Source organism: Salmo salar, chromosome 02 (assembly GCF_965601325.2).
Source record: "Salmo salar chromosome 02, fSalSal1, whole genome shotgun sequence".
NCBI lineage: Eukaryota > Metazoa > Chordata > Actinopteri > Salmoniformes > Salmonidae > Salmo > Salmo salar.
The window spans coordinates 23,005,240-23,032,075 of NC_138292.1; the positions used below are offsets into that span (position 1 = coordinate 23,005,240).

At 47.4% G+C, this 26,836-nt stretch overlaps 3 protein-coding genes across 7 annotated transcripts in view; 1 reads left to right on the forward strand and 2 right to left on the reverse strand.

The window, feature by feature from the left end:
- The first annotated feature begins 1,783 nt into the window (after window positions 1–1,783).
- On the forward strand, window positions 1,784–11,317 carry LOC106575707 (tumor necrosis factor receptor superfamily member 5). Its single transcript, XM_014152360.3, has 8 exons — window positions 1,784–2,542; window positions 4,871–4,996; window positions 5,312–5,458; window positions 5,896–5,989; window positions 6,160–6,236; window positions 7,281–7,391; window positions 9,960–10,097; window positions 10,909–11,317. The coding sequence occupies exons 1-8, from the start codon at window positions 2,461–2,463 to the stop codon at window positions 11,082–11,084; spliced, it is 951 nt and encodes a 316-aa protein (XP_014007835.1). The 5' UTR covers window positions 1,784–2,460; the 3' UTR covers window positions 11,085–11,317.
- A 656-nt stretch (window positions 11,318–11,973) lies between these two features.
- On the reverse strand, window positions 11,974–22,964 carry LOC106595821 (retinol-binding protein 1). The gene is made up of 5 exons (XM_082960979.1): window positions 22,545–22,964; window positions 18,941–20,347; window positions 18,267–18,424; window positions 17,766–17,867; window positions 11,974–12,413 (listed from the first exon to the last, which is right to left on the reverse strand). The coding sequence occupies exons 2-5, from the start codon at window positions 19,014–19,016 to the stop codon at window positions 12,360–12,362; spliced, it is 390 nt and encodes a 129-aa protein (XP_082817105.1). The 5' UTR covers window positions 19,017–20,347; window positions 22,545–22,964; the 3' UTR covers window positions 11,974–12,359.
- Window positions 22,965–23,117: 153 nt separating this feature from the next.
- Window positions 23,118–26,836, reverse strand: part of ptpn6 (protein tyrosine phosphatase non-receptor type 6) — a 31,046-nt gene continuing 27,327 nt past the window's right edge. For 4 of the 5 annotated variants that reach the window (XM_045695858.2, XM_045695855.2, XM_045695854.2 and 1 more), the window contains one exon: window positions 23,118–23,962. In XM_045695858.2, coding sequence (XP_045551814.1) covers window positions 23,860–23,962 — 103 coding nt within the window. In that variant the 3' untranslated portion in view covers window positions 23,118–23,859. The remainder of the gene's footprint in view (window positions 23,963–26,836) is intronic. The other variant, NM_001140450.1, reaches the window with a different exon arrangement.

A 26,836-nucleotide genomic window follows, 5' to 3' on the forward strand; every position in this document is an offset into this window, starting at 1 on the left:
GTGTCAGCCTGAGGGCGAGGGTGTGGCCCGGAGGGGCACACCTGCTCCAGTTCAGACTGGCATCAGGTGGGTAACCATGGGGATAGCCTGGAGACTCCATCCACCCCAAGAGCATCGACATGGCACAGAGGGGCAGAAGGAACAAACAGAGGCTGGGGGAGAGGACGAAGACAGAAAGAGAGAGGGGGGAGAAAAGAGAAAGCAAGAGAGAGAGAAAGGGGGAGCGAAAAGGGGGAGAGATAGAGAGAGAAAGATGGGACAAGATTAATAGAGAGAACGAGAGAGAAGGAAAGTATGAAGAGAAAGAGAGAGTCAATAATAAAAACAAATAGACAAAGAGAGAAACAGTCAGACAAACAGAAATAACAAGTGTGAGAGATGCATGAGAATATCAGTTCAGACTTACAGTACATATATTATAATATTACCCCTTAAAACTTCTACAGGATCGGTGGGTCCCCCATGGGACTGTTGAGCTAACGTAGGCTAATGCGATTAGAATGAGGTTGTAAGTAACAAGAACATTTCCCAGGACATAGACTTATCTGATATTGGCAGAAAGCTTAAATTCTTGTTAATCTAACTGCACTAACTCCAATTTACAGTAGTTATTACAGTGAAAGAATACCATGCTATTGTTTGAGGAGAGTGCACAGTTATGAACTTGAAAAGTTATTAATAAACCAATTAGGCACATTTGGGCAGTCTTGATACAAAAATTTGAACATAAATGCAATGGTTCATTGGATCAGTCTAAAACTTTACACATACACTGCTGCCATCTATTGGCCAAAATCTAAATTGTGCCTGGGCTGGAATAATAAATTATGGCCTTTCTCTTGCATTTAAAAGATAATGGTACAAATAAATATACAAAAAAAATTGGTTTTTTTTTTCTTCGTATTATCTTTTACCAGCTCTAATGTGTTATATTCTCCTACATTCATTTCACATTTCCACAAACTTCAACGTGTTTCCTTTCAAATGGTATCAAGAATATGCATATCCTTGCTTCAGGTCCTGAGCTATAGGCAGTTAGACTTGGGTATGTCATTTTAGGCGAACATTGATAAAAAGGGGCGGATCCTTAACAAATGCTGGGTCAATTTCACACAATCACATCCATTGAGGAAGAAGAAAATTACACCACATATCCCAAGAAGGAAACTGTAAATCACGATCGTTGCATAAGGCCGTCTTAAAATGTGTTGCTTGTTTTCTGCCTTTTAATATCACACAGTGCTGTATAAATGCAAGGAGAACTTACATGTTATATTTATATTTATATTCTGTTTGATAAGAGATTATGAAAAATCATGACATACCTCACACCTAGCATGGTGAGAAAGTGATCACTTCTGCCTCAGCAAATTAACAAACTCACTGTCTTTCTCTTTTCTTGCTATTTCACTTTGACTCTCTCCCTCTAACCCCTCCCACTGGACACAGACGTCAATTCAACATCTATTCCATGTTGAGAGAGAGATAACTTTACTGTTCATTTCTGATTGTTTATTTCACTTTTGTTTGTTATCTTTTCCACTTGCTTTGGCAATGTAAACATGTTTCCCATGCCCCGAAAAACCTTTGAATTGAATTGAGAGAGCGAGAGAGAGAGAGAGAGAGAAGAAGGATGAAGGAAGGAAGGAAGGAAGGAAGGAAGGAAGGAAGGAAGGAAGGAAGGAAGGAAGGAAGGAAGGAAGGAAGGAAGGAAGGAAGGAAGGAAGGAAGGAGGAAGGAAGGAGTCAGAGGTATATATTTCTGTCTTTATCTACTCATCATCTAACATCTCTCAACAGCTCCATATTAGCAGCATTACAACACTATCAGGACAAAGGTTCAGTAAATGAATAAAGGGAGAGAGAGTGACAGGAAGGGGTGGAGTGGTCAGGGGAAGTATCTTATTGTGTTGGTGTGCATTGTGTGCCACATCTGGACATACTGATCTGGAGACAGTGCCAAAAGCAGCCTCTAGAATCCTCCTCTCTACAGCTAGTTTACACGATCCAGAACAGTGCACCTCGTGCCAGAGAGGGAGGGCAGGAAGGAAAGGGGGGGAGAGAGAGAGACGCACAGGGCAGATGAGGGGCATCAGGGCTTTCCGTTGTGGAGGGAAAGCGAGGGGGAAAGAGGTGGGTGAGAGAGGCAAGGAAGCAGCTCTATATTCTCACTGAGAGAACGAAGGAGACAGCAGAGAAGACAAAGAGTGAGTGATACTTCAGCAGAAGAAAGAAGTAAAAGTCAGAAATAGTGATAGAGAACAAGAGAGAGCTAGAGCCAGAGAGGCGGAGTGTGAAAGGATATACATTCAACCGAGACCAGTGGATCAACAACATAAATGGTGAAGAAGAATATTTTACTTGAATAGTAACGATTTTACAGAGAAGAATTACTGAAAAACACAAACTTTATGAGAGAGTCAACATTTTAACAAAGAGACTATCATCAAATGGACTAGAGATGACTGGATTGGAATGCAAAACTGAGGAATACCTTCATGATGCTTCTGGGGTGAAAAGGTGCTGTGAGCGTTGTCGTAAAGGTCAGTGACTACTGGTGTGTTTCTGTTGTCGTAAAGGTCAGTGACTACTGGTGTGTTTCTGTTGTCGTAAAGGTCAGTGACTACTGGTGTGTTTCTGTTGTCGTAAAGGTCAGTGACTACTGGTGTGTTTCTGTTGTCGTAAAGGTCAGTGACTACTGGTGTGTTTCTGTCGTCGTAAAGGTCAGTGACTACTGGTGTGTTTCTGTTGTCGTAAAGGTCAGTGACTACTGGTGTGTTTCTGTTGTTGTAAAGGTCAGTGACTACTGGTGTGTTTCTGTTGTCGTAAAGGTCAGTGACTACTGGTGTGTTTCTGTTGTCGTAAAGGTCAGTGACTACTGGTGTGTTTCTGTTGTCGTAAAGGTCAGTGACTACTGGTGTGTTTCTGTCGTCGTAAAGGTCAGTGACTACTGGTGTGTTTCTGTTGTCGTAAAGGTCAGTGACTACTGGTGTGTTTCTGTTGTTGTAAAGGTCAGTGACTACTGGTGTGTTTCTGTTGTTGTAAAGGTCAGTGACTACTGGTGTGTTTCTGTTGTCGTAAAGGTCAGTGACTACTGGTGTGTTTCTGTTGTCGTAAAGGTCAGTGACTACTGGTGTGTTTCTGTTGTTGTAAAGGTCAGTGACTACTGGTGTGTTTCTGTTGTCGTAAAGGTCAGTGACTACTGGTGTGTTTCTGTTGTTGTAAAGGTCAGTGACTACTGGTGTGTTTCTGTTGTCGTAAAGGTCAGTGACTACTGGTGTGTTTCTGTTGTCGTAAAGGTCAGTGACTACTGGTGTGTTTCTGTCGTCGTAAAGGTCAGTGACTACTGGTGTGTTTCTGTTGTCGTAAAGGTCAGTGACTACTGGTGTGTTTCTGTTGTTGTAAAGGTCAGTGACTACTGGTGTGTTTCTGTTGTTGTAAAGGTCAGTGACTACTGGTGTGTTTCTGTTGTCGTAAAGGTCAGTGACTACTGGTGTGTTTCTGTTGTCGTAAAGGTCAGTGACTACTGGTGTGTTTCTGTTGTTGTAAAGGTCAGTGACTACTGGTGTGTTTCTGTTGTCGTAAAGGTCAGTGACTACTGGTGTGTTTCTGTTGTCGTAAAGGTCAGTGACTACTGGTGTGTTTCTGTTGTTCAGGTGGCTGTTGGAACAAGATGTCTGAAAGACCAGCATTATACATGTGCCACACATACATATTATATATTTTAACTGTTTGTCTGCAACATGACCATATTATATATTTTAACTGTTTGTCTGCAACATGACCATATTATATGTTTTAACTGTTTGTCTGCAACATGACCATATTATATGTTTTAACTGTTTGTCTGCAACATGACCATATTATATGTTTTAACTGTTTGTCTGCAACATGACCATATTATATATTTTAACTGTTTGTCTGCAACATGACCATATTATATATTTTAACTGTTTGTCTGCAACATGACCATATTATATGTTTTAACTGTTTGTCTGCAACATGACCATATTATATATTTTAACTGTTTGTCTGCAACATGACCATATTATATGTTTTAACTGTTTGTCTGCAACATGACCATATTATATGTTTTAACTGTTTGTCTGCAACATGACCATATTATATATTTTAACTGTTTGTCTGCAACATGACCATATTATATATTTTAACTGTTTGTCTGCAACATGACCATATTATATGTTTTAACTGTTTGTCTGCAACATGACCATATTATATGTTTTAACTGTTTGTCTGCAACATGACCATATTATATGTTTTAACTGTTTGTCTGCAACATGACCATATTATATGTTTTAACTGTTTGTCTGCAACATGACCATATTATAGGTTTTAACTGTTTGTCTGCAACATGACCATATTATATGTTTTAACTGTTTGTCTGCAACATGACCATATTATATGTTTTAACTGTTTGTCTGCAACATGACCATATTATATGTTTTAACTGTTTGTCTGCAACATGACCATATTATATGTTTTAACTGTTTGTCTGCAACATGACCATATTATCAAATGATGATCTGCAGTATCGAGGGGAAAACAGCAGTCCCTTTATCTCCACAACACTACATGAACACAGAGGAGGCTGCTGAGGGGAGGACGGCTCATAATAATGGCTTGAGCGGCACGAATGGAATGGCATCAAACACATGGAAAACATTTGTTTGATGTTACCATTCCACTCATTCTGCTCCAGCCATTACCACGAGCCCATCCTCCCTAATTAAAATGACACCAACCTCCTGTGATGAACATGTTACTATGGACAGCATAATACTGTGGCCTATATATGGGGGTGTGGATGATCACATTTCTCTGTCATTCTCTCATTCCCAACCTCACTCCAGGACAGTATGTTCGCACCGACTGTGGCAAGTCTACAAAAACAGAGTGTGAAACCTGTCAACATGAATACTACACTGCTGAATTAAACTCCTTGAAAAAATGTCTACCCTGTAAGGTCTGCCATTCCAGTAAGTCCACCCCTCCCTCTTCCCTGTTATGACAGTTTCACTCATTGTTCTCCTGTCTCCTTAAAATAATCCCTTTCTGATCTGACTCATTCTCTCTCTCTCCCGCTCTCTCTCTCGCTCCCCCCGCCGTAATCTCTCTTTCTCTCGCTTTCCATCCCCTCTCTCTATCCCACCTCCTCATCTCTCTTGACCTTATCATTATTTTCACCTCACTTGATCTTTTTTTGCCTCTCCCGCTCAATACCCCATCCCTCCCTCTACCATCCTCTCTCCCACTCTTTCTCTCCCTTCTCTTCTCTCCGTCTCTCTCCTCAGGCAATAACCAGAGGGTATTGAGGGAGTGTGAAGCCAGTAGTGACAGGCAATGTGTGTGTAAGACCGGATACTACTGTTCAGATGATGGATGTGAACACTGCCGACCCGTGACGCTGTGCCCTCTGGGTTCAGGGGTTGTGAATCAAGGTGAGAACTGCCTCCTCACCTCTACACCACAGGAGGTTGGTGGCACCTTAATTAGGGAGGACATGCTTGTGATAATGGCTGTAGCAGAATCAGTGGAATGATGGTTTGATGCCATTCCATTTGCTCTGTTCCAGACGTTATTAAGGGCCGTCCTCCCCTCAGCAGCCTCCTCACCTCTACACCCTGTTCTAATATGACAGACCATTGCCTGAGTTGAGCTGATCATGAGTTGGAGATACTAAGGCTGGTATTGAAAAGACACCTGACAAAAAAACTGACTCTGTAGTCGAATAAGATGCACTCAGGGTCAATGTTTAAACCACTGTGGGCCTTTGGCAGAACAAAACATCTTATTACTGTGCTTGTATAATCTGCTGGATGTGTGTACTTTACTTTGAGCAGCTGACATGTCTGATACCTGTTCCTAAACTCCCCAGCCACCCCCCAGAATGACACAGTCTGTGCCCCGTGCCGACCTGGGACCTATAACAGTGTCAACGATGCCATCACACACTGCCAATCACACACCAGGTCAGAACCCTTCACACAAAGTGGCTCTGATTTCTATCGAAAGTCAATTCAGTAGGTGCCTTTGGCTGGCACAAAACGTTTGACATTTTTATACAATTGTGGGACAGTGGGGTTAACTGTGGAGTTAAACTCCTTTCTCTGTTTCACAATCCCTTTCTTTCCTCTCTCAGGTGTGGGGACCTAGGGAGGGAGGTGAAAAGTGCTGGGACTGAGACGACCGATGCTGTGTGTGGGGCCTTTATATCTCGTAGGTCTAATAGCATCTCCTTTTATTGAACAGTAGTATAGAATATATAGAAAACTAGATGGTTTATATGGCATTTTACCAATATTTCTTCATCCTCTCCTCTTTCTCTCGTCATTGAATGATTTAACATAAGTAATGTACGTCTAATACTGTAAACAAGATTAGAGCACATTGTGTTCTCCCTCAGAAATGGTTCAGATAGAGCCTCATATATAGATTGTTTGGGTTTTAGGTTGTTTTGATTGATCCTCTATCGCTCTGCCTCTCTCTCCCCCCCGTCCCTCTCTCTCCCCCCGTCCCGCTCTCTCCCCCGGTCCCTCTCTCTCCCCCCGTCCCGCTCTCTCCCCCGGTCCCTCTCTCTCCCCCCTGTCCCGCTCTCTCCCCCGGTCCCTCTCTCTCCCCCCGTCCCTCCCTCTCCCCCCGTCCCTCCCTCTCCCCCCCGTCCCTCCCTCTCCCCCCGTCCCTCTCTCTCCCCCCGTCCCGCTCCCCGCCTCTCTCCCCCCGTCCCGCTCTCTCCCCCCGTCCCTCTCTCTCCCCCGTCCCTCTCTCTCCCCCCGTCCCGCTCTCTCCCCCCGTCCCGCTCTCTCCCCCCGTCCCTCTCTCCCCCCCGTCCCGCTCTCTCCCCCGGTCCCTCTCTCTCCCCCGGTCCCTCCTCTCCCCCCTGTCCCTCCCTCTCCCCCCGTCCCTCCCTCTCCCCCCGTCCCTCTCTCTCCCCCCGTCCCGCTCTCTCCCCCCGTCCCGCTCTCTCCCCCCGTCCCGCTCTCTCCCCCCGTCCCTCTCTCTCCCCCCGTCCCTCTCTCTCCCCGTCCCTCTCTCTCCCCCCGTCCCGCTCTCTCCCCCCGTCCCTCTCTCTCCCCCCGTCCCTCTCTCTCCCCCGTCCCTCCCTCTCCCCCCGTCCCTCCCTCTCCCCCCGTCCCGCTCTCTCCCCCCCGTCCCTCTCTCCCCCCGTCCCGCTCTCTCCCCCCGTCCCGCTCTCTCCCCCCGTCCCGCTCTCTCCCCCCGTCCCGCTCTCTCCCCCCGTCCCGCTCTCTCCCACTCCATCAGGGTGTCCCTGGATACTGCCTACCAGTCTGTGGGCGGGACTAGTGGTGACCTCACTCATCATAATCTTGATCTGCATCTGTTGGAGGGCCAAGCGTCAATCATACATGCCAGGTGCGTACATCACTGCCAATGCCCAAAAGTGTGTGTGCACTCATCGTGGATTTGATGTAAGTATTGGCTAGAGTTCCCACCATATTCCAGGGACTCTTTGTACTGTAGAACAATTTGTAGGTATTTACTAAGACTTTACAGTGAAACATCTTAATAATATTGAAGAATAGGGTGGTTAGTCAGGAGCGATGTAGGCGTGGTAGGCTTCTTGGGCAGTCTCACGTGAGACCCCTTGCATGGGTACCTGGTAGGCCACCTCTTGGACAGATGCAGGTTGGCCACTAGGATGAGCACGGGGTAGGCCGCCCTTGACGGGCACGGGTCGGCCCCTCAGGCACGTGTGAGATTGCTGCTTGGATTAGCACAGGTTGGCCCCTTGGACGGGCGCAGGGTCATGTTGAAAACCTATGACATGGATTAGCCAAGGCCCAGGATGTCAAGAAAGGTGCACACGCCCGCCGCGGGTGTGGCGCGGGGGGCCACAGCACGCGAGGCCCGGGAGCGGTGCCCCAGGCACGCTGCTGAGCGGTCCAGGCGGGGGTTGGCGAGGGCGGCGGTCCAGGGCCAGGTCAGTGGGGTAGCTGGGGGAAGGGGTGGTGTAGTGCTGCCAGAGCACTGGAGCATCGCTCTGCCATTTCCCACAATGGCGCTTGTTTATGTTGGTAGCCCAAAGACGGGATTAATGGAGACAAAGTCATGCTGTTAGAGCCTGGTCCTGTTGATGGGTGACCAACCACTCCAACACTCCCTACAGTGACCCACCACACAGTCCTTCACATGAGAAGGAAACTCTGTCTCTGCCGTGGTAGATGGAAATCTGCTGCAGTACACCTGGTAAACATCATCCCACTTAAAGGACCATGAAAAATAAGCTAAGGAACCTAGATAGGTCATTGGTTGGATAGATGTCACCAGGAGTACTCGCAAATGACAGAGTGCCAAAGTTCACCAATTTATTGAGGACTTGTGATTGGACATAGTGAAGTTGGATTTGTGGGGTTCTGCAACAAAGGCGAGACATCATGAGCAGGTTGTAGAACATACAAGGTGATACAGATAAACCTATTAAACCAATACATCTGAAATAAGGAAATAGGAAACAAACTTACTCTTAACTCACAACTGGAAAGAAACTGAGACATGGCTTGACAGGCTTTAAATACAAACAAGAAGTGTGAACGAGCCTATCAGGGCAGTTCTAATAATTACTGACAGGTGTGTGATTGCATGAGCGAGTCAACAGGTGAAATCAACTTGCTTGATCAAGTCCACCTCAGCTGTATGCTGTACATACATCATTATAACCTATTAACAACTTGTTTGTTTCTTCGGGAGTCATTCAAAAAGCCCCACTCTAGGCCCCATTTGATAGTTAGGCCTACCAATTGTTAAGTAAATGCTCTTTTCGTTTCTCTGTGTGATTTCCCAGCCAGCAGATTTCAGATCATGTACAGTAGATATTACCTGGTGACAGATGCAGAGGCAGTGAGAACTCCTAGTGTGTATTTTCTCTCATACACAGCGACAATATGCATCACATTGTAAAATTATTAGGTGTCAAGGTGCTAGACGTAATTTGGATTGAATAAAAGGAAACAAGGTCATTGCTTTTCACCATCAGACGTAGGAACTCGCCACTTCCTCTAGAGATGAATCAGATCAAAGACAATATGAGTTATAGTGAAACTTGCATGCATTGCTCATGTTTATGCTCGATCAGGAGCTGAGTGCACAGCACATCAACCAATATGAGTCCAAGTGCAGCTAAAAGTCACAGGAGCTTATGTATTCACTGCCATAGTGCTGAACTTCGACAATATGGGACACTGTAGAAACCACTGCTATTGGCTTCTGGTTATAACATTTATGTTTCAGCCTAATATCTCAAACAAACAGATGTTTGTTGAGAAACGACTGAGCATAAAATGGGAAGTTGAGAGAACATTGTAGACACACAGAGGATATCTGATGTCTGTGATCTCAAGCTCATATCCTCTTTTTGAAAAATGATGTTTGAAATGTTATTTCTAAAGGTTATTTGACATTTCAATCATATATATATATTTAATTCAAATCAAACTAAATGTAGGTTCCACCGAATAAATAACCAGTTAGACTAGCCTGTGAAGGTAGAAATAAGAACAACTGCCTCCAGATTCCATGTACATCTACTCATTATCAGTTATGAAACTATACATTTACATTTACGTCATTTAGCAGACGCTCTTATCCAGAGCGACTAGTAGGTATGAAACAAGCTTCTACTGTAGCTTCTTGAGTTTGTGAGACTTGGGGACAAAACCACATCCTGTTCTATGTTGAGCTTGACACGGTTGTTGGAAAACCACGACACATTTCACAGCCAGCTAACGCATAGCAAGAAAGCGTTTTGTAAAGTACAGTGGCGTCACCGGTTGACACATTTCGTGACTGTCCTTTTTATCAATGCTTCACCAGTGGAGGTTGGACTTACCCACAATAACAAAAAGGCAGATAAGATACAACAAGTATATGAATGTTGATAGTGTTACTCAGTGATCTCATGTCTGTCTGCCTGTCTGTCTGTAGCCAACTCCAGTGGTCCTGGTATTCCCGTAGAGCCTGCACCTCCTTCCTTCGCTCCAGCTGAGCTCAAGTTCCCCACCGAGTGCAACAGCCATTGGAGCCTGGACCAGAAAGCCACTGAGCCACTCTTCATCAACACAGGTGAAAGTCCCTCAGTGGTAGTTGGAATAGTTCACCACAATTACAAATGTACCTCCTCTAGTGCACAAGAAAGGAGGTATTCAGTACACCCAGAAAGTAAGTTGGGTTTGTTTACTGAGCTACAGGTTAGCATTAGCATCGTAGAGTGCAGAACAATATGAGTGATAGGACCCTGGGGACCATGGTATAAGGGCTCGATTCAATCCATATCGCTGAGGTTCAGCGTTATAGAGCGATTGAAATTTAAAGGCAATGTTCCCCTAAGCGCTGTATATGTCGGCTCAATTGGAAATTACCTTTCAATTTCAAGCACATAATTCACTGCCATAGTGCTGAACTTCGACACTATGGATTGAATCAAGTGCAAGGTATCCGTAAGATAAATTAAATTAGACATTTTGATGAACTACCCCTTTAAATCATATCCTGACAAATTGCATCGCCAAAAACACATCGTTTCCATGTGGAGTCCCTATATGTGATAAACCTGTTCATTAGTCTATATTACACCATATCCATCACTCATAGTAGTTCTGCAGCTTCCCAATGATCAATAATGTGATGGCTCTCCTCACTTAGAATGGATCAGATGTAATCTAAACTGAGGCTGCCCATATAATCAACCATCAGGATGAGCTATTTCTCCATTTTGCAAGAGCCTAAATCAAATCATTAAAATACAGATGTATTGTTACCTCTATGGACACGATGAGATGGGGCCTGTGTAGGCTTCATGAATGATAAATGCAGTGGTACGTGAGGTTGGAGGGTTATTGTTGTGTGCTCATACTATTTCCATTGTGCATCCCAGCTGTTATTCAGGTAAACGGCTATACATCAGACTGTGACGTTGAGGCCGATGGCGCCACCATAACAATATCAGAGCGATTCAGCCAATCGGATCACAGTAATGGAATGAGAGGAAATGACATCAGACCCTCCCGCAACCTATCAGAGCCACAGGAAGATGAGTGGCCAGGGACTTAATTCTGATTTTCAACTAATTACTTTTTTCAATGAACAAGAACCCACATGGGAAAATAGCTGAGCAGATTCCTCCTTGAAGGTTCCTGGATACAATCCCTTTTTTAAAGTCTTATCTCTGCAATGCAAATATACTGAACTATAAACATCCAATGCACATTCTTTGTTTCTTAGGTCATTGAAAAAAACTGTTGGGCAGGGCTTAAATAAAGTGTAACCACTGAGGTCAAATGTCATCATAGGTTCTCTATTTTATATTTTTCGAATTAACTTTCAAAGCCCCGGGCAGCTGGACTTTCCCTAACGAAGACGTGTTGTCGTCAGTAGCTTGATATGAACATCACTGTGGTGGAAAAGAGATTGATGAAGTAGATGTATAGATATTCATTTTAACATCACAGCATCTGTTCAATGATGTTTTAACCACAGCATTGAACATTCTGTCAAAACAGTTGACGCTTTAGCAAAGTGCAGAATCTAAATGTAGACAACACCAGAGTGGACACTGATTAATTAAGTGTTTGTCACCCCCTGTAGGATAGGAGTAGCAGCGGCTACCATACTTCAAACTGCTTTACCCTGCCCTCTAGTGTTATCAGCTAGCATTTACAGCTAAATGCAGGCCAACTGAAATCTGTTGCGGACTGCGTTCACACAGGCAGCCCAAGTCTGATATTTTTTTCCATTGGTCTTTTGACCAATAACATCAGATATTTTTCGCAGCTGATCGGATTGATCAAAAGACCAAATAGTAAAACAAAAAGATCAGGCACAGACCAAGGGTAAGCATACCTTCCCCAAATCCTAACCAATCGGAGTGAAAAACGCTGAACTGACTTTCGATCACAGCGTTTACATAAATACACATTGAAGGGAAGAGTTAGAACATGGGTTCCATAAAGAGACAACATCTGTATTTATAGTGTGGAGCATCAGGTGGTATATTTGGACACAGAACAGCCACATACAACACAAAAGGGAACATTCAATGGCATTGTGAACTAGCGTAGTGCTATACGAGGAAACACATTGGGAATGTTTACACAATTCACCCTGCACTGTACCATGACAACATTCAAAATAGACCATTGACAATCTTTCCCACAATGAAATACCACACAAATTAAAAAATATCTTAAATGTTGTCCATTAAGTAATGGTTTTAAAACAATGATGATCATATTTAAAAAGCTATGGCACTTATATACCAAGTCCTAGACTGTTTTCTAATGAGAATCATGAACGTGAAGTTGATGAACGAGATCGTTCCCAGTGGTTTCAGTCTGCCTTCTTGAAGAGTTGCCTGGCGACCACATCTCCAACTCTCATCTCCTAAAGGGCAAAAAAAGGACGGGTTGAGAAGAGGGTGGAGAAAGAGAAAAGAGGGAGGAGTTTGGGTGGGTGAGTGTGGGAGTGTGTGTGTGAGAGTGAGTGCGTGCGTGCGTGGGTGGGTGAGTGTGGGAGTGTGTGTGTGAGTGTGTGCGTGGGTGGGTGGGTGAGTGTGGGAGTGTGAGAGTGAGTGCGTGCGTGCGTGCGTGCGTGAGTGTGTGTGAGAGAGTGAGTGAGTGCGTGCGTGCGTGGGGGGTGGGTGGGTAGGTGAGTGTGGGAGTGCGTGTGTGAGAGTGAGTGCGTGCGTGCGTGGGTGGGTGAGTGTGGGAGTGTGTGTGTGAGAGTGAGTGCGTGCGTGGGTGGGTGAGTGTGGGAGTGTGTGTGTGAGAGTGAGTGCGTGCGTGGGTGGGTGAGTGTGGGGAGTGAGTGAGTGCGTGCGTGGGTGGTGGGTGGGTAGGTGAGTGTGGGAGTGCGTGTGTGAGAGTGAGTGCGTGCGTGGGTGGGTGAGTGTGGGAGTGTGTGTGTGAGAGTGAGTGCGTGCGTGGGTGAGTGTGTGTGTGAGAGTGAGTGCGTGCGTGGGTGAGTGTGTGTGAGAGAGTGAGTGAGTGAGTGCGTGCGTGCGTGGGTGGGTGGGCAGGTGAGTGTGGGAGTGCATGTGTGAGAGTGAGTGCGTGCGTGGGTGGGTGAGTGTGGGAGTGTGTGTGTGTGAGAGTGAGTGAGTGTGTGCGTGGGTGGGTGAGTGTGGGAGTGTGAGAGTGAGTGCGTGCGTGAGTGTGTGGGTGGGTAGGTGAGTGTGGGAGTGCGTGTGTGAGAGTGAGTGCGTGCGTGGGTGAGTGTGTGTGTGAGAGTGAGTGAGTGCGTGCGTGGGTGGGTGAGTGTGGGAGTGTGTGTGTGAGAGTGAGTGCGTGCGTGGGTGGGTGAGTGTGGGAGTGTGTGTGTGAGAGTGAGTGAGTGCGTGCGTGGGTGGGTGAGTGTGGGAGTGTGTGTGTGAGAGTGAGTGCGTGCGTGCGTGGGTGAGTGTGTGTGTGAGAGTGAGTGCGTGCGTGGGTGAGTGTGTGTGAGAGCGTGAGTGAGTGAGTGAGTGCGTGCGTGGGTGGGTGGGTGGGTAGGTGAGTGTGGGAGTGAGTGTGTGAGAGTGAGTGCGTGCGTGGGTGGGTGAGTGTGGGAGTGTGTGTGTGTGTGTGTGTGTGTGTGTGTGAGAGTGAGTGAGTGAGTGTGTGCGTGGGTGGGTGAGTGTGGAGGTGTGAGAGTGAGTGCGTGCGTGCGTGCGTGTGTGTGTGAGAGTGAGTGCGTGGGTGGGTGAGTGTGGGAGTGTGTGTGTGAGAGTGAGTGCGTGCGTGGGTGGGTGAGTGTGGGAGTGTGTGTGTGTGTGTGAGTGTGTGCGTGGGTGGGTGAGTGTGGGAGTGTGAGAGTGAGTGCGTGCGTGCGTGCGTGAGTGTGTGGGTGGGTAGGTGAGTGTGGGAGTGCGTGTGTGAGAGTGAGTGCGTGCGTGGGTGAGTGTGTGTGTGAGAGTGAGTGCGTGCGTGGGTGGGTGAGTGTGGGAGTGTGTGTGTGAGAGTGAGTGCGTGCGTGGGTGGGTGAGTGTGGGAGTGTGTGTGTGAGAGTGAGTGAGTGCGTGCGTGGGTGGGTGAGTGTGGGAGTGTGTGTGTGAGAGTGAGTGCGTGCGTGGGTGAGTGTGTGTGTGAGAGTGAGTGCGTGCGTGGGTGAGTGTGTGTGAGAGCGTGAGTGAGTGAGTGAGTGCGTGCGTGGGTGGGTGGGTAGGTGAGTGTGGGAGTGCGTGTGTGAGAGTGAGTGCGTGCGTGGGTGGGTGAGTGTGGGAGTGTGTGTGTGTGTGTGTGTGAGAGTGAGTGAGTGTGTGCGTGGGTGGGTGAGTGTGGAGGTGTGAGAGTGAGTGCGTGCGTGCGTGCGTGCGTGTGTGTGTGAGAGTGAGTGCGTGGGTGGGTGAGTGTGGGAGTGTGTGTGTGAGAGTGAGTGCGTGCGTGGGTGGGTGAGTGTGGGAGTGTGTGTGTGAGTGTGTGCGTGGGTGGGTGAGTGTGGGAGTGTGAGAGTGAGTGCGTGCGTGCGTGCGTGAGTGTGTGGGTGGGTAGGTGAGTGTGGGAGTGCGTGTGTGAGAGTGAGTGCGTGCGTGGGTGAGTGTGTGTGTGAGAGTGAGTGCGTGCGTGGGTGGGTGAGTGTGGGAGTGTGTGTGTGAGAGTGAGTGCGTGCGTGGGTGGGTGAGTGTGGGAGTGTGTGTGTGAGAGTGAGTGAGTGCGTGCGTGGGTGGGTGAGTGTGGGAGTGTGTGTGTGAGAGTGAGTGCGTGCGTGGGTGAGTGTGTGTGTGAGAGTGAGTGCGTGCGTGGGTGAGTGTGTGTGAGAGCGTGAGTGAGTGAGTGAGTGCGTGCGTGGGTGGGTGGGTAGGTGAGTGTGGGAGTGCGTGTGTGAGAGTGAGTGCGTGCGTGGGTGGGTGAGTGTGGGAGTGTGTGTGTGTGTGTGTGTGAGAGTGAGTGAGTGTGTGCGTGGGTGGGTGAGTGTGGAGGTGTGAGAGTGAGTGCGTGCGTGCGTGAGTGTGTGTGTGAGAGTGAGTGCGTGGGTGGGTGAGTGTGGGAGTGTGTGTGTGAGAGTGAGTGCGTGCGTGCGTGGGTGGGTGAGTGTGGGAGAGTGTGTGTGTGTGTGAGTGTGTGCGTGGGTGGGTGAGTGTGGGAGTGTGAGAGTGAGTGCGTGCGTGCGTGAGTGTGTGGGTGGGTAGGTGAGTGTGGGAGTGCGTGTGTGAGAGTGAGTGCGTGCGTGGGTGAGTGTGTGTGTGAGAGTGAGTGAGTGCGTGCATGGGTGGGTGAGTGTGGGAGTGTGTGTGTGAGAGTGAGTGCGTGCGTGGGTGGGTGAGTGTGGGAGTGTGTGTGTGGAGGAGTGAGTGAGTGAGTGTGTGCGTGGGTGGGTGAGTGTGGGAGTGTGAGAGTGAGTGAGTGCGTGCGTGAGTGTGTGTGTGAGAGTGAGTGCGTGCGTGGGTGAGTGTGGGAGTGTGTGTGTGAGAGTGAGTGCGTGCGTGGGTGGGTGAGTGTGTGTGAGAGAGTGAGTGAGTGCGTGCGTGGGTGGGTAGGTGAGTGTGGGAGTGCGTGTGTGAGAGTGAGTGCGTGCGTGGGTGAGTGAGTGTGGGAGTGTGAGAGTGAGTGAGTGCGTGGGTGGGTGAGTGAGTGTGGGAGTGTGTGTGTGTGTGTGGAGTGTGTGCGTGGGTGGGTGAGTGTGAGAGTGAGTGAGTGAGTGCGTGCGTGCGTGCGTGCGTGCGTGGGTGGGTAGGTGAGTGTGGGAGTGCGTGTGTGAGAGTGAGTGCGTGCGTGGGTGGGTGAGTGTGGGAGTGTGTGTGTGAGAGTGTGTGCGTGCGTGGGTGAGTGTGTGTGAGAGAGTGAGTGAGTGCGTGCGTGGGTGGGTGGGTAGGTGAGTGTAGGAGTGCGTGTGTGAGAGTGAGTGCGTGCGTGGGTGGGTGAGTGAGTGTGGCAGTGTGTGTGTGAGAGTGAGTGAGTGTGTGCGTGCGTGGGTGAGTGTGGGAGGGGTGTGAGAGTGAGTGAGTGTGTGCGTGAGTGTGTGTGTGAGAGTGAGAGTGAGTGTGGGAGTGTGTGTGTGAGAGTGAGTGCGTGCGTGCGTGCGTGGGTGAGTGTGTGTGAGAGAGTGAGTGCATGCGTGGGTGGGTAGGTGAGTGTGGGAGTGCGTGTGTGAGAGTGAGTGCGTGCGTGGGTGGGTGAGTGTGGGAGGTGTGTGTGTGAGAGTGAGTGAGTGTGTGCGTGGGTGGGTGAGTGTGGGAGTGTGAGAGTGAGTGAGTGCGTGCGTGAGTGTGTGTGTGAGAGTGAGTGCGTGCGTGGGTGAGTGTGTGTGAGAGAGTGAGTGAGTGAGTGCGTGCGTGCGTGGGTGGGTAGGTGAGTGTGGGAGTGCGTGTGTGAGTGTGAGTGCGTGCGTGCGTGGGTGAGTGTGTGTGAGAGAGTGAGTGAGTGCGTGCGTGGGTGAGTGTGTGTGAGAGAGTGAGTGTGAGTGTGGGAGTGTGTGTGTGAGAGTGAGTGCGTGCGTGCGTGGGTGAGTGTGTGTGAGAGAGTGAGTGCGTGCGTGGGTGAGTGTGTGTGAGAGAGTGAGTGAGTGCGTGCGTGCGTGGGTGGGTGAGTGTGGGAGTGTGTGTGTGAGAGTGAGTGCGTGCGTGCGTGCGTGTGAGAGTGTGCGTGCGAAAAGATCATTAATGGTCTCAGTCACAATAAAAACGCTGTGCTCTTTTCTCTCTGTAATCCTATCGCCCCTCTATCTCGCTCTCTCTCTCTCTCTCCCCTTCCTTTTTTGACCATTTCCTCATCTCCACCCCCCCACACATGTACTTCCCCGCTCTCAATCGCACTCCCCCCCTCCCTCCCCCTCTTCTTGTGTTACTCACCAAATCCACCCTTTACTGCCTGATCCCCAGTGGCATTTATTTCCAAACGTCTCTTTCGGATTTGAACAAAATATCAATGAGGTATTGTTTTCTATTAGAAGCTGTTTAATAAAACAATGCTGATTGTTTGAAATCGTAATCAGCATTTGCATGTAATCACAAGCAAAGAGTCTTCAGGGTGAAGGAATGGGCAGGAACAGGAAGAATAAGGAAAGGTTATAAATACAGACTTCAACAAGACTCTTCATAGTGAAGGGATTGGGAGGAGAATCACAAGCTTCTGTTTAGGCCTGTGCTTCAGATGGACTTTAGCTGGGAAATCTTTTTTTGCTTGTGATTACATGCAAATGCTGATTACGATTTCAAACAATCAGCATTGTTTTATTCAACAGCTCCCAAATGCTTCTAAAACATATTGCCCAGCTAAAGTCCATCTGAAGCACAGGCCTAAACAGAAGCTTGTGATTCTCCTCCCAATCCCTTCACTATGAAGAGTCTTGTTGAAGTCTGTATTTAGCTCATTAAAATGGTAACGAACAATAACCTTTCCTTATTCTTCCTGTTCCTGCCCATTCCTTCACCCTGAAGACTCTTAACAGTGTTTTCCCCCGTTTCTTTCTCCTTCTTCGGGCCCCACACATTTCTTTCCCATGTACAGGCAACAAATAAGGATGTTTGAGGGCCATACACCCCCTCTTTTTTTAAAGGACCTCATTTGTTCTCACACAAACACACGCACGGACACGTGCACACATACAACGTAGGCAGTGAATAACTTCCATTACCAAATCTGATTTGCATATCCCCCACTTTCAAAATGGTATATCAATCCCAGCATCTTCTTTCCTCCCAAATCTTTCCTGCTTTCCTCCCTTTCTCTGGCCTTGTGTTCACCTCTATTCCTATTCCCTTCCAATCTTTATCCCTCTCTGTTAATCCATCGCTCCCTCCCTCCCTCCCTCCATTCTCACCAGGTGTAGCTTGTCTCCCTCCAGCCAGTGTGTCCATCCTCTTCCCTCCTTCTCTCCTCTCTGAACACACACCAGCTTATCACCCTCCCAGTCCACTGTGGTCTAAAAACAGGGTTAACACACACACGCAGCGGTCTGCAAAAAAACATGAAAGCACACACACACACACATACACTGCCTTGTACCACTCTCAGTTTGGCCCGGGTCTGAAAACAAGCAACGGGGGTGGTTATGACAGGAAAACAACAGGAGGTACACTCTCACAGACGGGCCAAAATAGCAACACACACACAGCTGGAAAAAAGTATATTCACCCAAACAAAGCAAAGTAGTATGACAAGTACACCTATATGAAGCCATGAAACAGACAAACATAAGGGAAAACATCACCAGATAACAGAAATACATTTAGCCAGTGTCTTTACAAACAGCACATGATGAAGAACAGAGACCACCCACCCACCCATACACGTAGAACTGTAAACACACACACACACACACCTGACAGACTCGTCCATCCACAGGTCCCAGGTCCTCGGTGAAGACCTGACCCAGTTTGAAATCCATATCAAAGTCCTTAAAGGTGGTGAGTGTGCGGATCTTCATACTGCCCGTGGCCGGGTCATGGACTATCTGTTTAGTGAGCTTCAACATACACACTATCTTCCGCAGGGCAAAATGAATATTTGATGGAGAGAGAGAGAGGGAGAGAATTAATCAGCCAAACATAACACCTTGCCATTCTAGTAATGAGGTAGTGTATCTGAGGCAACATCTCTGACCTACAGCTGTGTCTGTCCTTTTACATCTCATGTTAATGTTTCCAGATATCACACAGCCCTGTCTGTGTCCAGGGTCATTTACAGGCTAAGGCGCCATGATGATCTATCACACGGCTCTGGGAATAGAGATGGCAAGCCTTTGGATGAGTCACTACCCCTAAAATGAATCTCAAAGCAGCAGGCAAACAAAGGAAAATAATATTTTAAGTTCAGTAAAATAGAATGAATGAATCGTGTTAATGAAAGGAGGCAAGTTGCAGAGGCACAGTAAGCTCTTAACACGTGTCATTTTACATATTACATATACACGAATTGGACACTTTTTAACAATGACGCATCTGTAGCTAATATATGTGCTAACAGACAAAGACATTACGATTCATATGATCTTACCCAAAGCTGCGAGGTAGTTCTCGAAGTTATCTTGAGACACCATGTGAAAGGTTCCTGTGTAATTTGGTTTAGACATCTTTTAGCCTTTAGTTTTGCAGAGGAACTCAACAAAGAAAACTGTAACCTACAGTGTTGCCTCGTCTCTACAGATATTATCCTTCTCTGTTCTTTTCACTGCTCTCACCACTACCATATTGTTCGATAATAATAACACTTATGCAACTTGTGAGCTAACCCTCTATCTGCTAGTGTCAGTCAGAGGGTATGCGGTTTTACGCAAAACTGCAACGCGATAAAGGAATGATTGAGCTGCTGGAATGTTTTTAACAGAGTGGCGGCAGTATCCAAAATGACCGTCCTCTGCTCTCTTCACTCCTTCAATTCCCGGGTATCGATTGTTGATGCAGACGGTGCACAACCCCTCTAAGTTCCCTATTCGCTCCCTCTCCCCTCCCTCGGAAAGTGTAAACTCTTCCTTACGGAGCTTTATGCAAACAGTTTTTGTTCCACTAATCCTATTCCTAAAGTGGTAACTGGGTAGGTCTGTGCCCTTTCCGCGTTAATTAAACGGCATTCTCTCTATTCACAATTGCTTTATTGGCATGGGAAACATACTTACATTGCCAAAACATTAAACAAAAGTGAAATAAGCAATCAGAAATGAACAGTAAACATTACACACGCAAACGTTTTCAAAGTTTCTCTCGCTCTCCTTCACTATCACTGTTTGGAGAGCAGACTGTGTTCTGTATCACATGCGGAGGAGAGGGAGGCGGGGGGAAAGTTCATTCATCTCGCTCAATGTTTTCCTCTCACTCGGGGCAGTCACTGCGGGTCGTCGGAGACTGGGGGAGCCCAGTGATGTTGCCAATGTTAGTCTATAAACATAATAGCTCATTAAAGAGATATGTCTTATCTAAAACTTTCATTGGAGTGGCAGTGTGTCCCCGCTGTGCTAGATCCCGTGGTCATGGCATTTTATTATATTCATTGTAGAATATTCTATAAGCTTTGCACCCATGGATACAATACAATTGTGATGAAGAAAGAAATTAATGCATATTACTCTGAGCATTTGTCAGCAAAAATGTCAATACATTCCCATTTGCATGGGTGCAGAATGGTTCCATGGTTCACGGCCCAGGGCCCAAGTATATCAGTACTTTGCTTTATAACCTTAATTATATCACAGACATCAACTTTATTGCTTGATATAAAAAAAAAAACACTGAAATACATCTTTTAAAATAAAAAGTTAATATCAAATTCAATATTAAATCATCAGGACACAGCTCTCTCATCCTCTATCTTTTTCTCACGGAGCCACTCTTCTTCTCCTCTGACTTCTGCTTCTTCACATCTTTCTTTCCTTTGGCTAGGTTTTCATACAATTCCTGTTCCTTGTTTCTAAAAGAGAGACAGTACAAGAGAGAGGACATAATGTTAGAAACCCGCAGGTTCAAATAGCTGAGAGATAACAATGTAGGCTTCTTTGTGTGTAAGAAAAGGAGCACTCTTTAGATCTTCAGTTAGTAGTAGCCTACCAAACAGTACCATGACCCTACCAAACAGTACCCTGACCCTACCAAACAGTACCCTGACCCTACCAAACAGTACCCTGACCCTACCAAACAGTACCCTGACCCTACCCTGACCCTACCAAACAGTACCATGACCCTACCAAACAGTACCATGACCCTACCAAACACTACCTTGACCCTACCAAACAGTACCATGACCCTACCCTGACCCTACCAAACAGTACCCTGACCCTACCAAACAGTACCCTGACCCTACCAAACAGTACCCTGACCCTACCCTGACCCTACCAAACACTAACCTGACCCTACCAAACAGTACCCTGACCCTACCAAACAGTACCCTGACCCTACCAAACAGTACCCTGACACTACCCTGACCCTACCAAACAGTACCCTGACCCTACCAAACAGTACCCTGACCCTACCAAACAGTACCCTGACCCTACCAAACAGTACCCTGACACTACCCTGACCCTACCAAACAGTACCCTGACAGTACCCTGACCCTACCAAACAGTACCCTGACACTACCCTGACCCTACCAAACAGTACCCTGACCCTACCAAACAGTACCCTGACAATACCCTGACCCTACCAAACACTACCCTGACCCTACCAAACAGTACCCTGACAGTACCCTGACCCTACCAAACAGTACCCTGACACTACCCTGACCCTACCAAACAGTACCCTGACCCTACCAAACAGTACCCTGACAATACCCTGACCCTACCAAACACTACCCTGACAGTACCCTGACCCTAACAAACAGTACCCTGACAGTACCCTGACCCTACCAAACAGTACCCTGACAATACCCTGACCCTACCAAACACTACCCTGACAGTACCCTGACCCTAACAAACAGTACCCTGACAGTACCCTGACCCTACCAAACACTACCCTGACAGTACCCTGACCGTACCAAACACTACCCTGACCGTACCAAACAGTACCCTGACAGTACCCTGACCATACCCTGACCGTACCAAACAATACCCTGACAGTACCCTGACCGTACCTGACAGTACCCTGACCCTACCCTGACCCAACCAAACAGTACCCTGACCGTACCAAACAGTACCCTGACCCTACCCTGACCCTACCAAACAGTACCCTGACCCTACCAAACACTACCCTGACAGTACCCTGACCGTACCAAACACTACCCTGACACTACCCTGACCGTACCAAACACTACCCTGACAGTACCCTGACCCTACCCTGACAGTACCCTGATAGTGCCCTGACCGTACCAAACACTACCCTGACAGTACCCTGACCGTGCCAAACACTACCCTGACAGTACCGTGGCCGTACCCTGACCGTACCAAACACTACCCTGACCATACCAAACACTACCCTGACAGTACCCTGACCCTACCCTGACAGTACCCTGACAGTACCCTGACCCTACCAAACACTACCCTGACGGTACCCTGACCCTACCAAACACTACCCTGACCATACAAAACAGTACCCTGACAGTACCCTGACCATACCCTGACCGTACCAAACACTACCCTGACAGTATCCTGACTGCACCAAACACTAATCTGACAGTACCCTGACAGTACCCTGACCGTACCAAACACTAAAATGGCCCTACCAAACAGTACCCTGACAGTACCCTGACCTTACCAAACACTACCCTGACAGTACCCTGACCTTACCAAACACTACCCTGACCGTACCAAACACTTTCCTGGGAGTACCCTGACCCTACCAAACACTGCCCTGACAGTACCCTGGCCCTACCAAACAATACCTTGACAGGTTAACAATACAAGGAATAGAGATGGCAAGCCTTTGGATGAGTCACTACCCCTAAAATGAATCTCAAAGCAGCAGGCAAACAAAGGAAAATAATATTTTAAGTTCAGTAAAATAGAATGAATGAATCGTGTTAATGAAAGGAGGCAAGTTGCAGAGGCACAGTAAGCTCTTAACACGTGTCATTTTACATATTACATATACACGAATTGGACACTTTTTAACAATGACGCATCTGTAGCTAATATATGTGCTAACAGACAAAGACATTACGATTCATATGATCTTACCCAAAGCTGCGAGGTAGTTCTCGAAGTTATCTTGAGACACCATGTGAAAGGTTCCTGTGTAATTTGGTTTAGACATCTTTTAGCCTTTAGTTTTGCAGAGGAACTCAACAAAGAAAACTGTAACCTACAGTGTTGCCTCGTCTCTACAGATATTATCCTTCTCTGTTCTTTTCACTGCTCTCACCACTACCATATTGTTCGATAATAATAACACTTATGCAACTTGTGAGCTAACCCTCTATCTGCTAGTGTCAGTCAGAGGGTATGCGGTTTTACGCAAAACTGCAACGCGATAAAGGAATGATTGAGCTGCTGGAATGTTTTTAACAGAGTGGCGGCAGTATCCAAAATGACCGTCCTCTGCTCTCTTCACTCCTTCAATTCCCGGGTATCGATTGTTGATGCAGACGGTGCACAACCCCTCTAAGTTCCCTATTCGCTCCCTCTCCCCTCCCTCGGAAAGTGTAAACTCTTCCTTACGGAGCTTTATGCAAACAGTTTTTGTTCCACTAATCCTATTCCTAAAGTGGTAACTGGGTAGGTCTGTGCCCTTTCCGCGTTAATTAAACGGCATTCTCTCTATTCACAATTGCTTTATTGGCATGGGAAACATACTTACATTGCCAAAACATGTGAAAAACATTAAACAAAAGTGAAATAAGCAATCAGAAATGAACAGTAAACATTACACACGCAAACGTTTTCAAAGTTTCTCTCGCTCTCCTTCACTATCACTGTTTGGAGAGCAGACTGTGTTCTGTATCACATGCGGAGGAGAGGGAGGCGGGGGGAAAGTTCATTCATCTCGCTCAATGTTTTCCTCTCACTCGGGGCAGTCACTGCGGGTCGTCGGAGACTGGGGGAGCCCAGTGATGTTGCCAATGTTAGTCTATAAACATAATAGCTCATTAAAGAGATATGTCTTATCTAAAACTTTCATTGGAGTGGCAGTGTGTCCCCGCTGTGCTAGATCCCGTGGTCATGGCATTTTATTATATTCATTGTAGAATATTCTATAAGCTTTGCACCCATGGATACAATACAATTGTGATGAAGAAAGAAATTAATGCATATTACTCTGAGCATTTGTCAGCAAAAATGTCAATACATTCCCATTTGCATGGGTGCAGAATGGTTCCATGGTTCACGGCCCAGGGCCCAAGTATATCAGTACTTTGCTTTATAACCTTAATTATATCACAGACATCAACTTTATTGCTTGATATAAAAAAAAAAACACTGAAATACATCTTTTAAAATAAAAAGTTAATATCAAATTCAATATTAAATCATCAGGACACAGCTCTCTCATCCTCTATCTTTTTCTCACGGAGCCACTCTTCTTCTCCTCTGACTTCTGCTTCTTCACATCTTTCTTTCCTTTGGCTAGGTTTTCATACAATTCCTGTTCCTTGTTTCTAAAAGAGAGACAGTACAAGAGAGAGGACATAATGTTAGAAACCCGCAGGTTCAAATAGCTGAGAGATAACAATGTAGGCTTCTTTGTGTGTAAGAAAAGGAGCACTCTTTAGATCTTCAGTTAGTAGTAGCCTACCAAACAGTACCATGACCCTACCAAACAGTACCCTGACCCTACCAAACAGTACCCTGACCCTACCAAACAGTACCCTGACCCTACCAAACAGTACCATGACCCTACCAAACAGTACCATGACCCTACCAAACACTACCTTGACCCTACCAAACAGTACCATGACCCTACCCTGACCCTACCAAACACTACCTTGACCCTACCAAACAGTACTATGACCCTACCCTGACCCTACCAAACAGTACCCTGACCCTACCAAACAGTACCCTGACCCTACCAAACAGTACCCTGACCCTACCCTGACCCTACCAAACACTAACCTGACCCTACCAAACAGTACCCTGACCCTACCAAACAGTACCCTGACACTACCCTGACCCTACCAAACACTACCCTGACCCTACCAAACAGTACCCTGACCCTACCAAACAGTACCCTGACCCTACCAAACAGTACCCTGACACTACCCTGACCCTACCCGACCGTACCAAACAATACCCGACAGTACCCTGACCGTACCTGACAGTACCCTGACCCTACCCTGACCCAACCAAACAGTACCCTGACCGTACCAAACAGTACCCTGACCCTACCCTGACCCTACCAAACAGTACCCTGACCCTACCAAACACTACCCTGACAGTACCCTGACCCTACCAAACAGTACCCTGACAGTACCCTGACCCTACCAAACAGTACCCTGACAGTACCCTGACCCTACCCTGACAGTACCCTGACAGTACCCTGACCCTACCAAACAGTACCCTGACAGTACCCTGACCCTACCAAACACTACCCTGACAGTACCCTGACCCTACCAAACAGTACCCTGCACAGTACCCTGACCGCTACCAAACAGTACCCTGACAATACCCTGACCCTACCAAACACTACCCTGACAGTACCCTGACCCTACCAAACAGTACCCTGACAGTACCCTGACCCTACCAAACACTACCCTGACAGTACCCTGACCGTACCAAACACTACCCTGACCGTACCAAACAGTACCCTGACAGTACCCTGACCATACCCTGACCGTACCAAACAATACCCTGACAGTACCCTGACCGTACCTGACAGTACCCTGACCCTACCCTGACCCAACCAAACAGTACCCTGACCGTACCAAACAGTACCCTGACCCTACCCTGACCCTACCAAACAGTACCCTGACCCTACCAAACACTACCCTGACAGTACCCTGACCGTACCAAACACTACCCTGACACTACCCTGACCGTACCAAACACTACCCTGACAGTACCCTGACCCTACCCTGACAGTACCCTGATAGTGCCCTGACCGTACCAAACACTACCCTGACAGTACCCTGACCGTGCCAAACACTACCCTGACAGTACCTGGCCGTACCCTGACCGTACCAAACACTACCCTGACCATACCAAACACTACCCTGACAGTACCCTGACCCTACCCTGACAGTACCCTGACAGTACCCTGACCCTACCAAACACTACCCTGACGGTACCCTGACCCTACCAAACACTACCCTGACCATACAAAACAGTACCCTGACAGTACCCTGACCATACCCTGACCGTACCAAACACTACCCTGACAGTATCCTGACTGCACCAAACACTAATCTGACAGTACCCTGACAGTACCCTGACCGTACCAAACACTAAAATGGCCCTACCAAACAGTACCCTGACAGTACCCTGACCTTACCAAACACTACCCTGACAGTACCCTGACCTTACCAAACACTACCCTGACCGTACCAAACACTTTCCTGGGAGTACCCTGACCCTACCAAACACTGCCCTGACAGTACCCTGGCCCTACCAAACAATACCTTGACAGGTTAACAATACAAGGATAGTTCACAAACGTAATATTAAAAATAAAAACAGGTATGGCCTAGCTTAGGAGACTCAGAAGTGGTGACAGTGACACGTTTCCCTTCATACTGTACATAGCCAGCTCAGAGCTCTCCAGTGAACTCTGGATTGTGAGCCTACCCACACCACACTGGATTGTGAGCTTACCCACACCACACTGGATTGTGAGCTTACCCACACCACACTGGACTGTGAACTTACCCACACCAAACTGGATTGTGAGCTTACCCACACCACACTGGATTGTCAGTTTACCCACACCACACTGGATTGTGAGCTTACCCACACAACACTGGATTGTGAGCTTACCCACACAACACTGGATTGTGAGCTTACCCACACCACACTGGATTGTGAGTTTACCCACACCACACTGGATTGTGAGTTTACCCACACCACACTGGATTGTGAGCTTACCCACACCACACTGGATTGTGAGCCTACCCACACCACACTGGACTGTGAATTTACCCACACCACACTGGACTGTGAACTTACCCACACCACACTGGATTGTGAGTTTACCTACACCACACTGGATTGTGAGCTTACCCACACCACAATTGATTGTGAGCTTACCTGCATGTTTGAGTGGCCGTAGCCTTGGCCAGGCAGGCACCAGAGGCCAGCTTTTCCAACACGATTTAGGGCGCTGAGCCACCCGTGTCAGGCCAGTGCCAGATTCACACTATGGTGTATTATACTGTACTAGAGACGGGGTTACACTGTGGTGTATTATCCTACTAGAGACGGGGTTACACTGTGGTGTACTATACTGTACTAGAGACAGGGGTTAGACTGTGGTGTATTATACTGTACTAGACACAGGGGTTACACTGTGGTGTACTATACTGTACTAGAGACAGGGGTTA